Source organism: Indicator indicator, chromosome 10 (genome assembly GCF_027791375.1).
Source record: "Indicator indicator isolate 239-I01 chromosome 10, UM_Iind_1.1, whole genome shotgun sequence".
NCBI classification, from domain to species: domain Eukaryota; kingdom Metazoa; phylum Chordata; class Aves; order Piciformes; family Indicatoridae; genus Indicator; species Indicator indicator.
The window spans coordinates 157,011-169,283 of NC_072019.1; the positions used below are offsets into that span (position 1 = coordinate 157,011).

The following is a 12,273-nucleotide window of genomic DNA, read 5'->3' on the forward strand; positions in this document are numbered from 1 at the left end:
TCTCAAATTTGGGAGCTGGGCAGACCAGAGGGTAAGAAGTCCACCCTGGGGAGTCCCTTTGGAGGAGCTTCTGGGGGGAATTGTGTGTGAGAGGGCAGCATAGGTAGCACAGAGGGAATGCTCCCAGGACCCTGCTGTTTCATATGGCAGTACTCTCCACCACCGTTTGGCTGGGGAGCAGTGGACTTCCCTGCCTCATTCCATTAGAGCTCCACACTGGCAGCAGGGCCCATCTCTTGACTCTCGAGTCCAGGAGTTTTTGCTGCAGCTGCCAGCTGGACCTGCAAACTTCACTGCTCCCCCAACAGAAATCTGGTGTCAAGAAGTGCAAAGGCTTGCCAGAGGTCGGGGGGTCAACAGCAGCAGCTTTTGGAGCGCAACCCGTTGCCTAATCCCCCCGACAACGTCTGATTCCACTTTAGGGAAAACACAGAGAGGGATCTTCCAGCCGTGGTTGCCAAACGCTGGGGAAATAAACAGGGAGGCGGCCAGCGGCGACACGACCGCCCGCGCCCCGCTGGAGGAGCCAGTGCCTGCAGTCTCAGCCGGCGGGGAGCAGTGGCAGGGGCGAGTGAGGAAGTGAGGAGCGCAGAGAGAGCCTGCGGCGGAGGATAGGGAGAGGAAGGCCAGCCAGGGCAGCGCCCTCAAGGCCGCCACGGCCAGCCGCGCTGCACTCGCGCGACCGCGCGGCACGGCTCCGCACTCGGCCCTCCCGCGGTAGACCGGAAGTTCCGCCTTTGCAGGCAGAGGCAGCGGCAGCAGCCTTCCCATTGGCGGAGCCTGGCGCGGCCGGCGGCGCTGATTGGCAGCTCTGCGCGCGGATCTGGACTCCGCGCGAGGTTGGGATGGCGGTGCCGGCCCGGCGGAGCCTGGTGTTCGTGACGGGCAACGCCAAGAAGCTGGAGGAGGTAGGAGCGGGGGCAGTCGCGGCCTGGCCTGGCCTGGCTCGGCTCGGCTCGGCTCGGCGGGGCCGGGGCCTGACAGGCGGGTTTTCCTCCGTTCTCTCGCTGCAGGTCACTCAGATCCTCGGAGACTCCTCTCCCTACACGCTGGTGGCGAAAAAAATTGACCGTAAGTTGGCGACGGGACCTCGGGGAAACATTGGGCGCGGCCCAGTCCGGTCGTCATTTTCTCAGTGCCGACCTTTGTGTCCGCAGTGCCCGAGTACCAGGGTGAGCCGGATGAGATCTCCGTGCAGAAGTGTCGCGAAGCCGCCCGGCAGGTCGCTTGCTTTCTCCTTCCCTTTTCCCGCCAGTCAGAGTGATAGTGTGTGCGGGAGGACCGCAGCTCCGGCGGGTTGGGGGGCAGCTGGTGGGTCTTGGGGCTTCTGACCTGGCCCTGGGGAATGTTAGGGCACATCTGTGACTGGCCTGGCCTTACTGCACACCTGTCTCTGACGTGTGCTGGGTGGCAGTGAGCGCTCTTTCGTGACACAGTGTTCAGGCAGTCCCGGTGCTGCTCCTCTGGCCTCCTCTCGAGCAGCAGGAGGATCATGGCATCTCCTTCAGACCATCCCCAGTGGCAGAGACAGTTTTCTGTTCGCTGGAGCTTCAGGTCACCTTTCAGAGATGCCTCTAGGATGGGTGTCTTAGAAGAACCAGGTGAGGGTTGGGGCTCAAGGGAAATGCAGCCATGCCTCCAGGACGGAGGCTTTCCTATTCCTTTCCTCTGGGAGGGCAGCGGGTGTAGAGCTCCATCTGTTCATTTTTCTCCATGAGAGACTTTCCTTACCGTTCTTTAGCTGGCCTGGGGGGAGCATGGTTGTATTGTGTCTGTGGATTACCTCTGATGTAAAGAGCTGTAAGAGCTGGTGAACTTTTGTGGTATTTCTGTTATCATGGAATTGTGAGACTAGGATAGAGCAAGACAACAGGGTTGCAGGCATTGCCTTCCAATAGGTCTAATGCTTCCATCTCTTGGGCTTTTCCTGTAGGTGCAGGGACCTGTTATAGTAGAAGACACCTGCTTGTGCTTCAATGCCCTGGGGGGCCTTCCAGGGCCATACATGTAAGTAGGAAGACACTTGCTTCAACTTTTGTGTTAGGAGTGCAGGCTGGCAGGGTGTGCTTCATGAGGCATTCTCCCTGTGCCAGGAGCAATAGGCTGTCCCCTCAGCTTCATCATGCACCCCAGGACCTGGATTTCACACAGAGTCACAGAACTTTAGGGGTTGGAAGGGACCTTGAAAAATTATCTAGTCCAACACCCCTGCCAGGGCAGGATCACCTGGAGTAAGTCACACAGGAATGCATCCAGGTGGGTTTTGAATGCCTCCAGAGAAGGAGACTCTACAACCTCTCTGGGCAGCCTGTTCCAGTGTTTTGTCACCCTCATTGAAAAAAATTTAACTCCATAAGCCCTGATGTTGGTACAGGACAAGAGAGAGAAATCTGCATTGTTACCTCTGGCTCCCAATCTCTGGTGCCTGCTCTTGCAGCCAGCTGGGGAACCTTGCCTCACAGCATACTTGGTATAGCTAAGGCACTATATGTTTAAGCAGGTCTCTGGGGTGAGTGCCCTGTAGGTTATGCTTTAATCAAGTCAATAACAAGGTTATTGTTACAGTGTAACTCCTCTAATAAAATATTTCCTTAGCTCCTGGAATTAACTTTTAGTGTGATTAATTCTTCCCAGTTATATTTGCTGAGCTAAGCAGAGACATGAAAGTTTTATGTGAAGAAGCTGGCACTACAGCTGAGTGTAAGATGTGAACAAGTTGAGTTGAGAAATGTGTTTCAGCATGTCAGTGCTCACAGCTGAAAACTGGGTTATTTACACAGACCCCAGTAGTGCAGCAGATTAAATACCCCTCTGCTGTTGTCACTGTGCTGGTCAGTTGAAGAGCTAAGGCTGTCATTGTTAGTAGATTGGTAAATAGTCCAGAATGAAGTACTTTGACAGCACATTTGAAAGGGACTTAAAGGGCTATGAAAATGTAGGGAAAAAAAAAAAAAAAACAAAAAAAACCTCAAGGATTATTTCTGAGAAATAATAGAAAAAATTAATCTTTCCCCTCTTCTTCCTCTTCAGAAAATGGTTCCTGGAAAAACTCCAACCAGAAGGTACTGCCTGCTCTGTTACTGCTCTGTTACTGCACATAACTCTATTCTTTGCAGGTGGAACCCAAGCTGGGCTCTGCTGAGCATGCTTGCCCACTGCCCATTTCATATCTGTTCCCTTTCTGTCTGTCCAGGTCTGTCCTCTCATGTGCTCTCATTGTTTTGTGTCTGCCTTCACTGGATGTTGTTTTCCCTCAGTAGCTTCAGCATCATGCCTGGATTTCCAGGCTCCTTGCCTCCGCAGGCTGGTGGCAGGGCTTGTGGAAACTTTTTATCTGTCAGTGTGACCTGGAAGACCTCCTGCTCCCTCTGGCTTCTGTGCAAGCCCTTCATGAATACTCTTCTGCCCTGGTGTGCAGTGGCTGCCTTTCATCCCAGGGTTCAGAGTGTGACTGCAATGCTGCACTGGCATCATGAACGTTAATTACACTAATTCAGAGTAGGCATTACTCTTCTGTGGTGGCACTTGCTTGTTTCCTTCCTCTCCCAATTAATAGCAGGGTGCTGCAGCTTCTGCTGTGTTAGGTCTGCAGCCCTGGCTTCAGTCATAGGAGGGACTGGGCCAAAAGAATCCTTGTGCCTGAGCTTTGTCACCTCCTGTAGTGAGTTCTTCTTGTCCCTTAGCTATGAGTGCCGAGCGCTGCCTCGATCCGACTCTAGGTGGGTGTATTGCGCTCCGAGGGGTCGGCAGTAACGCCCAGATCCTTTCTGTGTTGCTCAGGCCTGTACAAGCTGCTGGCCGGGTTTGAAGACAAATCTGCCTACGCTCTCTGTACCTTTGCATTCAGCACTGGAAACCCGGAGGAGCCAGTGAAGCTGTTCAAAGGCCAGACTCACGTAGGTGTTGTGCCTGGGGGAGGGAACATGCTGAGAGGAGGGAAGTAATGTGAATTTCATAATGGTGTTGGCTCTCTTGAGGATAATTTTAGTGGCCCCTTGGTCACTGAATGCCCTCAGATCTTGGGAACAAACAGAGGGAGTGTACAGCTGGTGGGTGCTGAATACTAGAGCCCTTTCCCCAGCTGTATGTACCAAACTCTGCACATTACCTCAGGCTTTTCAGCCCCCTCATCTTCCTATGTGACTGTGAGGGAAATGCTGCAAACCAGAGCTTACAGAGATTTTTTGCTTTCTTGTGGCAGGGGCTGATAGTGGAGCCTAGAGGTCCTCGAGATTTTGGCTGGGATCCCTGCTTTCAGCCAGATGGCTACAACCAGACGTAAGTGGTGCTGTACCTACAGCTCTTTACCTAAGGAAAGCTGGGGTTGAGTTTGTGTGTGGGGAGGAACTGGCTTGTGAGAGGGTGGCAGGCAGAAAACATCTTCCTGGATCTGGATGTGGTGGGTTACAGGGAACCTCTGCATCAGGAGAGGAGCTGCTGGCTTTGCCAGTGGGTCACTACGGACACCCCTGCTGCAGTCAAGCAGGGAGACAGTGAGCAGAGGGGAGCCCTTGGTGAGTGGAGGGCACATGCTGCAGTATGTTTGCTGCTGAGACTTGTGGTTTCTCTTCCCCTCCAGCTACGCCGAACTGCCCAAGGAAGTGAAGAACTCAATCTCACACCGTTACAGAGCACTGAGTGAACTCTCTGCCTTCTTTCTTCAGAGTAACTCAACAGAGCCCTGCTCTGACCCCAGCTAGCCTTTCCGGGCTGTGAGTGTATTGTCCACATCACATATAGCCCCAGGAGAGCTCACAGCTGCTGTGGGCTGCCATTAAAGCTGCTCCTTCTGAAGCAAGCCACTGGTGTCTTTCCCCCTCCCCCTCTATTTTTGTTGCTTCACAAACGCTGTGTAGCCCAGTGCGTCTGCAGTATGTAGGCTACACATTTGTGCCTCAAGGAGGGGGCCTCGCAGGGGCTGCTGTGCTTGTTAAGACTTTGGCCTGGCCCTGTACAGGCATTCCCTGCGGCAGTTTTCTCCTGGGGAATCACAGAATCATTTAGGTTGGAAAAGATCTTTAAGATCATGAAGTCCAACCATTAACCTTGCACTTCCAAGTCACTACTAAACCGTGTCAGTGCCAAATCTACATGGCTTTTAAATTCCTCCAGGGATGGTGACCACCACTTTCCTGGGCAGCCTGTTCCAGAGCTTGACAACCCTTTGGCTTTTGGGCAAAATTTTTCTTAATATCAAATCTAAACTTCCCTGATGCAACTCAAAGTAGTTTCCTCTTGTCCTGTTGCTTGTTATTTGGGAGAAGAGGCCAGCACCCATCTTGCCAGCACTCCTCCTTTCAGGTAGTTGCAGAGCAAGGTCTTCTCTCAGCCTCCTCTTCCCCAGACTAAGCAACTCCAGTTTCCTCTGGCACTCTTCATAGGACTCCAGACCTTTCACCAGCTTTGCTCCAGCACCTCAATGCCTTTCTTGTAGTGAGGGGCCCAAAACTGAGCCCAGTATGGTCTCACCAGTGCTGAGTACAAGGGGCAATTGCCTCCCTTCTCCTGCTGTCCACACCATTCCTGCACTTTACCTTGGCCACCTGGGCACACTGCTGGCTCATATTCAGCCGACTGTTGATCAGCATTCCCAGGTCTTTCTCTGATGGGCAGCTTTCCAACTGCTTCCCCAAGCCAGTAGTGTAGTCTGGGGATCTTGTCACCGCAGCGCTTGGCCCTGCACAACCCCATGGGCCTCGGCTCAGAAACAGCAGAGCCCTGGGCCCCACAGAGCACCGAGTCCCGGGCTGCCCGTAGGCCGGCGGTAGCATCGTCCCAGCGAACTGCTTTGCTCCCCTCCGGGCCCGGCAGGGGCTGCCGCTGGAGAGCGGTGCCGGGGGCGCGGAGAGCGGGCAGCCAATGGAAAGGGGCGAGGCGCAGAGGCAGCCAATCGGCTGTGGGGCTGCCGCATCCAATGGGGGCGCTGCGCAGCCGGATGACGTTGTCTGGCGGCGCTGTGCCACGTGCGGCGGGAGCGGCAGCGGCAGCGGGGCTGCGCCGGACGGACCATGGAGCTGCTGCCCCGCAGCCCCGGCGAGTTCGGATCGGCCCGGTACTGGGATCGGTTCTTTCGGCAGCGCGGCCAGCGCCCCTTCGAGTGGTACGGGGCTTTTCCGGAGCTCTGCCCCGTCCTGCACAAGTACATTAGGCCCCGCGACAAGGTGAGCCCCGAGCCAGCCTCCTCTGAGCGGCCAGCTCTGCGCCGCCGTGTCCCGGCTCCAAGCGCCGTCGTGCGCTGACACAGACCAAGCGAAAACCCCAGTGTGGCGCAGGAGAGACCCGCGCGTTGCCCTGGGACGAGGAGCTCTGGAAGCTAAAACGCCCAGATCATCCCCAAAAGAGATGCAGCAGATCATGGTGGGAGTTGGAAAGGACCTCTGGGGACCGTCAGGTTCATCTGGAGCATATTCCCTAGGACTACATCCAGGCAGCTTTGGAATTTCTCCAGAAGAGACTCCACAATCTCTCTAGGCTGCTTCTTCTAGTGCTTCAGCACCCTCACAGGAAGGGAGTTTATCCTTATGTGTATTGCTTATGTGCCTGTGATTTTTCTACATGGAAAGTTAATCTTGGGGCCCTGCAGAGTGGGTTTTCTGGTGCTGTGGGTGTGGTTTTCACAGAGGGTTCAAGGGTGTGGCTGACGCTTGCTTGTAAAATTCTTTGTGGCACGTTTTGAGGGTGTTCTCACCATCACGTTGGTCTTATGCTGTTCCCCAGGTTCTGGTGGTGGGCTGTGGGAACTCGGAGCTGAGTGAACAGATGTATGACACGGGGACGTGTGAGGATATTGTGAACATCGACATCAGCGACGCAGTGATCCGTCAGATGCAAGAGCGGAGCGGGAGCAAGAGACCCAAGATGAGCTACCTGGTGATGGACATGTTCCAGATGGACTTCCCTGATGCCGAGTTCCAGGTGGTGCTGGACAAAGGCACACTGGATGCCATCCTCACTGATGAAGAGGAGGCTACTCTAGTCAAGGCGGACAAGATGTTTGCTGAGATCAGCCGGGTCCTGCAGGTGGGAGGGCGCTACCTCTGTGTCTCATTGGCTCAAGCCCACGTGCTGAAGAAAGCAGTGGAATACTTCTCCCAAGAAGGCTGGGTCGTGCGTGTCCATCAGGTAGCCAGCAGTGGGGACAAACAGCAGTTTGTCCTGCCCATCTTTATCTATGTCATGACAAAGTTCAGGAAAATCCCGGGCTCGGCACCACAGATCCTGGAGATCTGCCCAGAGGAGCAGCAGAAGCCGATGCGGGTGGAGAACACGGAGCAGCTGGTGGCAGCAGTGAGGGACAGGCAGCATTATGCCCTGCTCTGCAGCCAGCTGAGCAGAACACCCTGTGGGGAGCAGGTTCCCCTGGACCTGTGTGACAGAGAGAGTGGCAGGCCTCGCTACACGCTGCATGTTGTTGACAGTCCCTCGGTGAAACCTTCCCGCAACAATCACTTCGCCATCTTCATCAGTGAGTAGAGTCTCTGCTGCCTGCAGCAGGACAGTGCCCTGCACAGGAGCTGCAAAACAGTTATGGGTCCTGGTCCTGCTGAGACAGGGGTGGAGGCAGAAGTGTCCTGCCTGGGTTGTTGTTTTAGTTGTAACGTTTTGGTGGGATGTGCTTGCCTGGTGGTGCAAGAGCTTGCTGTCTGAGCAGGTGCCCCTCTGGCAGCAGAGGAATGGTAGCTGCCCTGCATCCAAAGTGGTGGATTCCTGCCTTGATGCTGGTCACAGCCACCATAGTACGTCCCTGCAAAAAGACAGACCCCAGCAGGTGCAGCTGGAAAGGCTTCACTGGTCTGTGTGGGTGTCCTGGCTTCCCAGGGTCAGGCTGCTCGGGGCTGCACTTTGGTTTTGTGCTTGCTCCTCATGGAGACACATTTGGCTCTGCCAGCAGCACTTAGCACAGGAGACAGGTTGTGAAGCTGCTGGCTGCCCTCTTATGAGGGGCTTGTCCAGGCTCCCCAGCATGGGGACTCATGATGACTGCAAAGCACAGCTAAGGCACACAGAAGTACCTCCTTGTGATGTCTGACATTTCTTGCAGCTCCTGTCTTGGAGGCTGGGGTGGCACTGGGACTGGCACTGGCCCAGGCTGATGGCAGCTCCTTCTGCAGTCCCACAGGGCAGAGAAACTGAGTGGCTCTTTGGGATGGAGGAAGGGCGGAAGCAGCTGGCCATCAGTGCAGGCTTCAGGCGCTTGGTCACTGTGGCCCTGCACAGGGAGCAGCACTACGAGGACATGGCTGGCATCCAGGCGGAGCTGTCAGCGAAGGTGATGGAGCTGGCCCCGCCAGGCCTCCCTACCCGGCAGCAGGTGAGCCCTGCACCCTGCTCAGCTTCCCGAGGCTGGGGTCAGGCTGGCTGCCAACAATGAATCCCTCTTCTCCATGACAGATCCAGCTGCAGCGTGTGAGCTGGCTCCCTCGGTGGGGAGGACACTGGTGTCAGCTGTAGCTCCTTAGTTTTCCTTCCAGCTGGCTGCCTTGGCTTGGAGGCAGGATTTTGGGGTGTCTGTATGGCAGGATTCAATGTGAGGTTACTGCCCTGGAAAACCCAACATCCCAGGAAAACCAGGCATTCTGAAACCCTGAGAGATCCAGCTCCTCCTTAGTCCTGCCTTTAACTTCTCCTGTTGTTTCTGTCTCCTCCTTCCTGTCCCAACTCCCCAAACCTGAACTCTTGCAAAAAGTCTTGGGGTGTTTGCTTGCTGATCCCGACGCATATCATGGGAGGGAATCTGGTGTCCCACGTGTTGCAGCTGCCTACAGCAGATCTGTCTGCTCCTGCTTTGTGTCCACTTTGTCCCAGCTCTTTAGCCATGTCAGGGACAGCAGGAGTGCTAGGGTCTGTTCTGTAGCCTTTCCTTCCTCACACAAGCCCCTGTCCTCCCTGCAGGTGCCCTTCCTGTCCATGGGAGGGGACATTGGGGTGCGGGCAGTACGGCACCGTGGCAGCAGCCCCCTGAGCGGGGAGTACATTGTGGAGGACGTGAGAGGGGATGGCAGCTGCCACTTCCGGCGCCTCATCTTCCTCCACAGCAGGAACGTGGTGCAGTCAGAGGCTCGGCTGTTGCCCTCCCTGCCTCTCCAAGGTATGTGGGACAAGTGGTAAGGAGCAGGGGCCAAGAGTGACTTTTTGGGGTGGCAGAGAGTGAGACTGATACATGAGGAAGAAAAAAGTCCTGTTGAGACCTGCCAGCCTTGTCCAGGAGGAGCTCTGGAGCCGTTTTTATACTCTACTGCTTGCTCTATTGGTGGGACAGAAGCTGGGAGTGTCTATTCCCCAGAAAGCACCCACCCCTGTCTCCCACCTTGCCCCTTAACAGCCAGTGTCTCCTGTTCAGGCCAGAAGAAGCGGAGGAAGGACAAGAAGAAAGCCAACCCTGCTGAGCCACCTGCAGCCATTGACAAGAGCTACCTGTGCTGTGAGCACCACAAGGCCATGGTTGCTGGGCTCTGCCTGCTGGGGGGCCCCGACCCCCTCCCAGGTGACGAGGCCAGTGGTGGGAGGCTGTGCTGAGGGCAGGCACCCCAGCACCTGGGGCAGGGATTTCCTGGCCAGATGGCCCCATGCAGTGTTCTGAAATAGCTTGGGGCTGGCAGATGGGACAGGCACTGGGAACGGGGCCGTCCTGGTGGCTCACTGGGTGCTCTCCATTGGCAGGAACCCCTCTGGCAGTGCTGGTGGTAGGGCTCGGTGGGGGCAGCCTGCCTCTCTTCATCCACGACTACTTCTCACAGGCCCACGTGGCTGTGGTGGAGATCGACCCTTCCATGCTGGAGGTGGCTGTAGGCTGGTTTGGCTTCTCCCAGGGCGACCGGCTGCAGGTGCATGTCTCGGATGGCCTTGACTACGTGGCCAAGCTGGCAGCTGAAGGTACCATCTCGCAGGGCATGCTGGGTGCCCTGCTGAGTCCAGTTGATGACGTGCTGGGCACCAGAGTCCTGGGCTGCTTTCACTCTCTGCTTCCCATCCCTGCCCACGTCCTGCCACATGTGGCAAGCTCCAGCCTCCCCAGGCTTGTCTTTGGCAGCATGTGCAGGAGAGCTGAGGTTTGCTGCCTCCCAGTGCTGAGGGCTGCAGCCGTCAGTGCCTCATGGAAAGAGAAACCCCAAGAGAGAGAAGCAGCTGTAACATGACAGAGGGGGTGTCTTGAACCCCCCTCCCATTCATTGCTTCCCCACGGGGAGTGGCTCATCTCTGTCCCATGGGATAACAAATCTCTGTGGTTCCTCCTGCAGCCCCAGCCCAGTATGATGCCATCATGTTTGATGTGGACAGCAAAGACCTCACGGTGGGGATGAGCTGCCCGCCTCCAGCCTTTGTGGAGAAGGCCTTCCTGCAGAAAGTTAAAACCATTCTCAAGCCAGAAGGTAGGAGGGGGAATCTGTCTATGCCCCTGCAGGCAGGCTGGCTGGTCCTGTGTGGGGTTTAAGGGCTGAGGCAGTGCCACCATTCCTAACCCTGGATAATAGGAGCTGTGGCCAGGGCTGCTGCGTGGCATCCTCCGTTCCTGGTGAGCCCCGGATCCAGGTGGGCATTGTGACAGCAGGGAGCAGGGTGGGGCAGGTGGCCTGTGGCACTGCTGGGTCAGGCAGGCTGAGACATCCCAGGAGGCCCATAAAGGTTGTGGGAAGGCAGAGGGTGTAGGCAGTACCTGGGAACAGATTGTGTGGCCACCCACGACTCTCATGGTGGCAAGGATGTGGAGCTGGGCCAAGGGCACTGGGGGGGTGCTGGTACTCCTCGTGCTGCCGCAGGAGAGTTTTGCAGCAGGGTGGCACAGATTCTGCTGTGTTCCCACAGGGAAGCAGGGAGCAGAACAATGTGTGCAGGCTGTTCTGAACTTCCATCTGTCTCGCCCTGCTGCAGGAGTCTTTGTGCTCAACCTGGTGTGCCGTGATGCCCAGCTGAAGGAGTCTGTCCTGGCCACCCTCAGGGAGGTCTTCCCACTGCTCTATGCACGCCGCATCACAGGAGAGGTCAACGAGATCCTGTTCTGCCAGCCCAGCCCCGAGGCCCGTTGGGACGCTGCAGAGCTGGGGGCTCGTGCCCAGGCACTTGAGGGGGCCCTGCGGCAGCCTGGGCGCCCCTGGGACAGCTCCTATGTGCTGGCAGACATGCTGCAGGCCATCCAGATCCTCTGAGAGGGGCCCTGATACTGCTTGATGAGAGCTGTCCCTGTGTAGGTGCTGTGCCCCACAGCAGAGGGGTGCCCATGGCTGAGACTGCTGCCCTGGAGGGGCTGGCGGTGTCCTGGGCCTGCCTGAAGGACAGGACTGGTGTGGAGAGCTGTCCCTGCAGTGTGGCTTTCCAAGCAGGGCTCTGGGAGTGTGGGAGGCTGTGCAGCCCAAGGGGTAGCATTGAGCTGATGAGGGGAAGAAGATGATGTGGGACTAATAAGACTTGGGTTTGGGTCTCTCCTCAGTGCTTTCCCATTGTGGGAAAAGCATCCCTCCAGCCACCCCTTTCCCCTCACAAAGCTCCTTCCCTCTGGTGCTGCCTCTCCCTGCATCTCCAGCATCCCTGGTAGCTGGTCTCTGCAGAGCTGCAGCCCTGCTCCAAGCCTGGCTATGGATGCATGTGGGCTGAGAGCTGTGAAAATAAAAGTGCTCAGGACTGCTCTGAGCCCCTCAGTGCTTTGCTAGGTTTATTTTTGGAGCACTCAGTACCCTTGGAAAAAATAACAGTCATCTCCGTTCCTTGGGACAGGCAGCTGCCTCTTGCACTCTGCCAGCCCCTCCCCACTTGCCATCCTGAACTGGACTTCTTCATGTGCTTCCCCTCTTCATCTCTCCAGTTGTGGCCCCTGTGAGCTGGGACCTGTAGTCTTCCTTCCCCTGCCCCCTGGGCCAACAGGGACCCAACCCTGGGTACACCAATCAGCACCACAAAAAGGAAGCAGGAAAATGCTTGTTAGGGTGTTCCCAGGGCTCCCCATTCCTACCCAGGAAGGTTTTCTGTCTCCTAAGGGTTTCAAAGCTTGGTTTCTCCCTGTGAGGTTTAGCTGAAGAGCTGATCCATGTGTCCTGGCCTGTTGCAGAGCAGGTGACCCACTGGTGCTCCCATATTCATCAAAGTCATTTGGGGTTTTTTTCTCCCTTGCAAACAGCTAGTACCAAAATGAGTCAGACATTGTACCAGAGCTTGCAGCCATCAAGGTGACAACCTGCTCAAGGACATGACACTTTGCCACTGATCCTGCACCCTCACTCCTTGCTGCCTTCTGCTGTGAGCACCCTGAGCAAGGACATCTTCTGGTAGCTCTGGCACCGA

General features: G+C 56.2%; 2 protein-coding genes across 3 annotated transcripts; both read left to right on the forward strand.

Annotated features, from left to right (window-relative positions):
* The first annotated feature begins 845 nt into the window (after positions 1 to 845).
* ITPA (inosine triphosphatase) lies at positions 846 to 4,778 on the forward strand. The gene is made up of 8 exons (XM_054384369.1): positions 846 to 908; positions 1,014 to 1,071; positions 1,158 to 1,222; positions 1,934 to 2,007; positions 3,031 to 3,062; positions 3,781 to 3,896; positions 4,202 to 4,278; positions 4,580 to 4,778. The coding sequence occupies exons 1-8, from the start codon at positions 846 to 848 to the stop codon at positions 4,698 to 4,700; spliced, it is 606 nt and encodes a 201-aa protein (XP_054240344.1). The 3' UTR covers positions 4,701 to 4,778.
* A 1,230-nt stretch (positions 4,779 to 6,008) lies between these two features.
* Positions 6,009 to 11,144, forward strand: METTL13 (methyltransferase 13, eEF1A lysine and N-terminal methyltransferase). Of its 2 annotated transcripts, none has more exons than XM_054384383.1 (8): positions 6,009 to 6,161; positions 6,718 to 7,465; positions 8,112 to 8,311; positions 8,893 to 9,088; positions 9,341 to 9,484; positions 9,661 to 9,873; positions 10,239 to 10,370; positions 10,870 to 11,144. In XM_054384383.1, the coding sequence occupies exons 1-8, from the start codon at positions 6,009 to 6,011 to the stop codon at positions 11,142 to 11,144; spliced, it is 2,061 nt and encodes a 686-aa protein (XP_054240358.1). The 2 variants fall into 2 exon arrangements, with proteins under 2 accessions (XP_054240358.1, XP_054240360.1); XM_054384385.1 differs by having other exon boundaries at positions 6,718 to 7,020; positions 8,120 to 8,311.
* Positions 11,145 to 12,273: the final 1,129 nt, after the last annotated feature.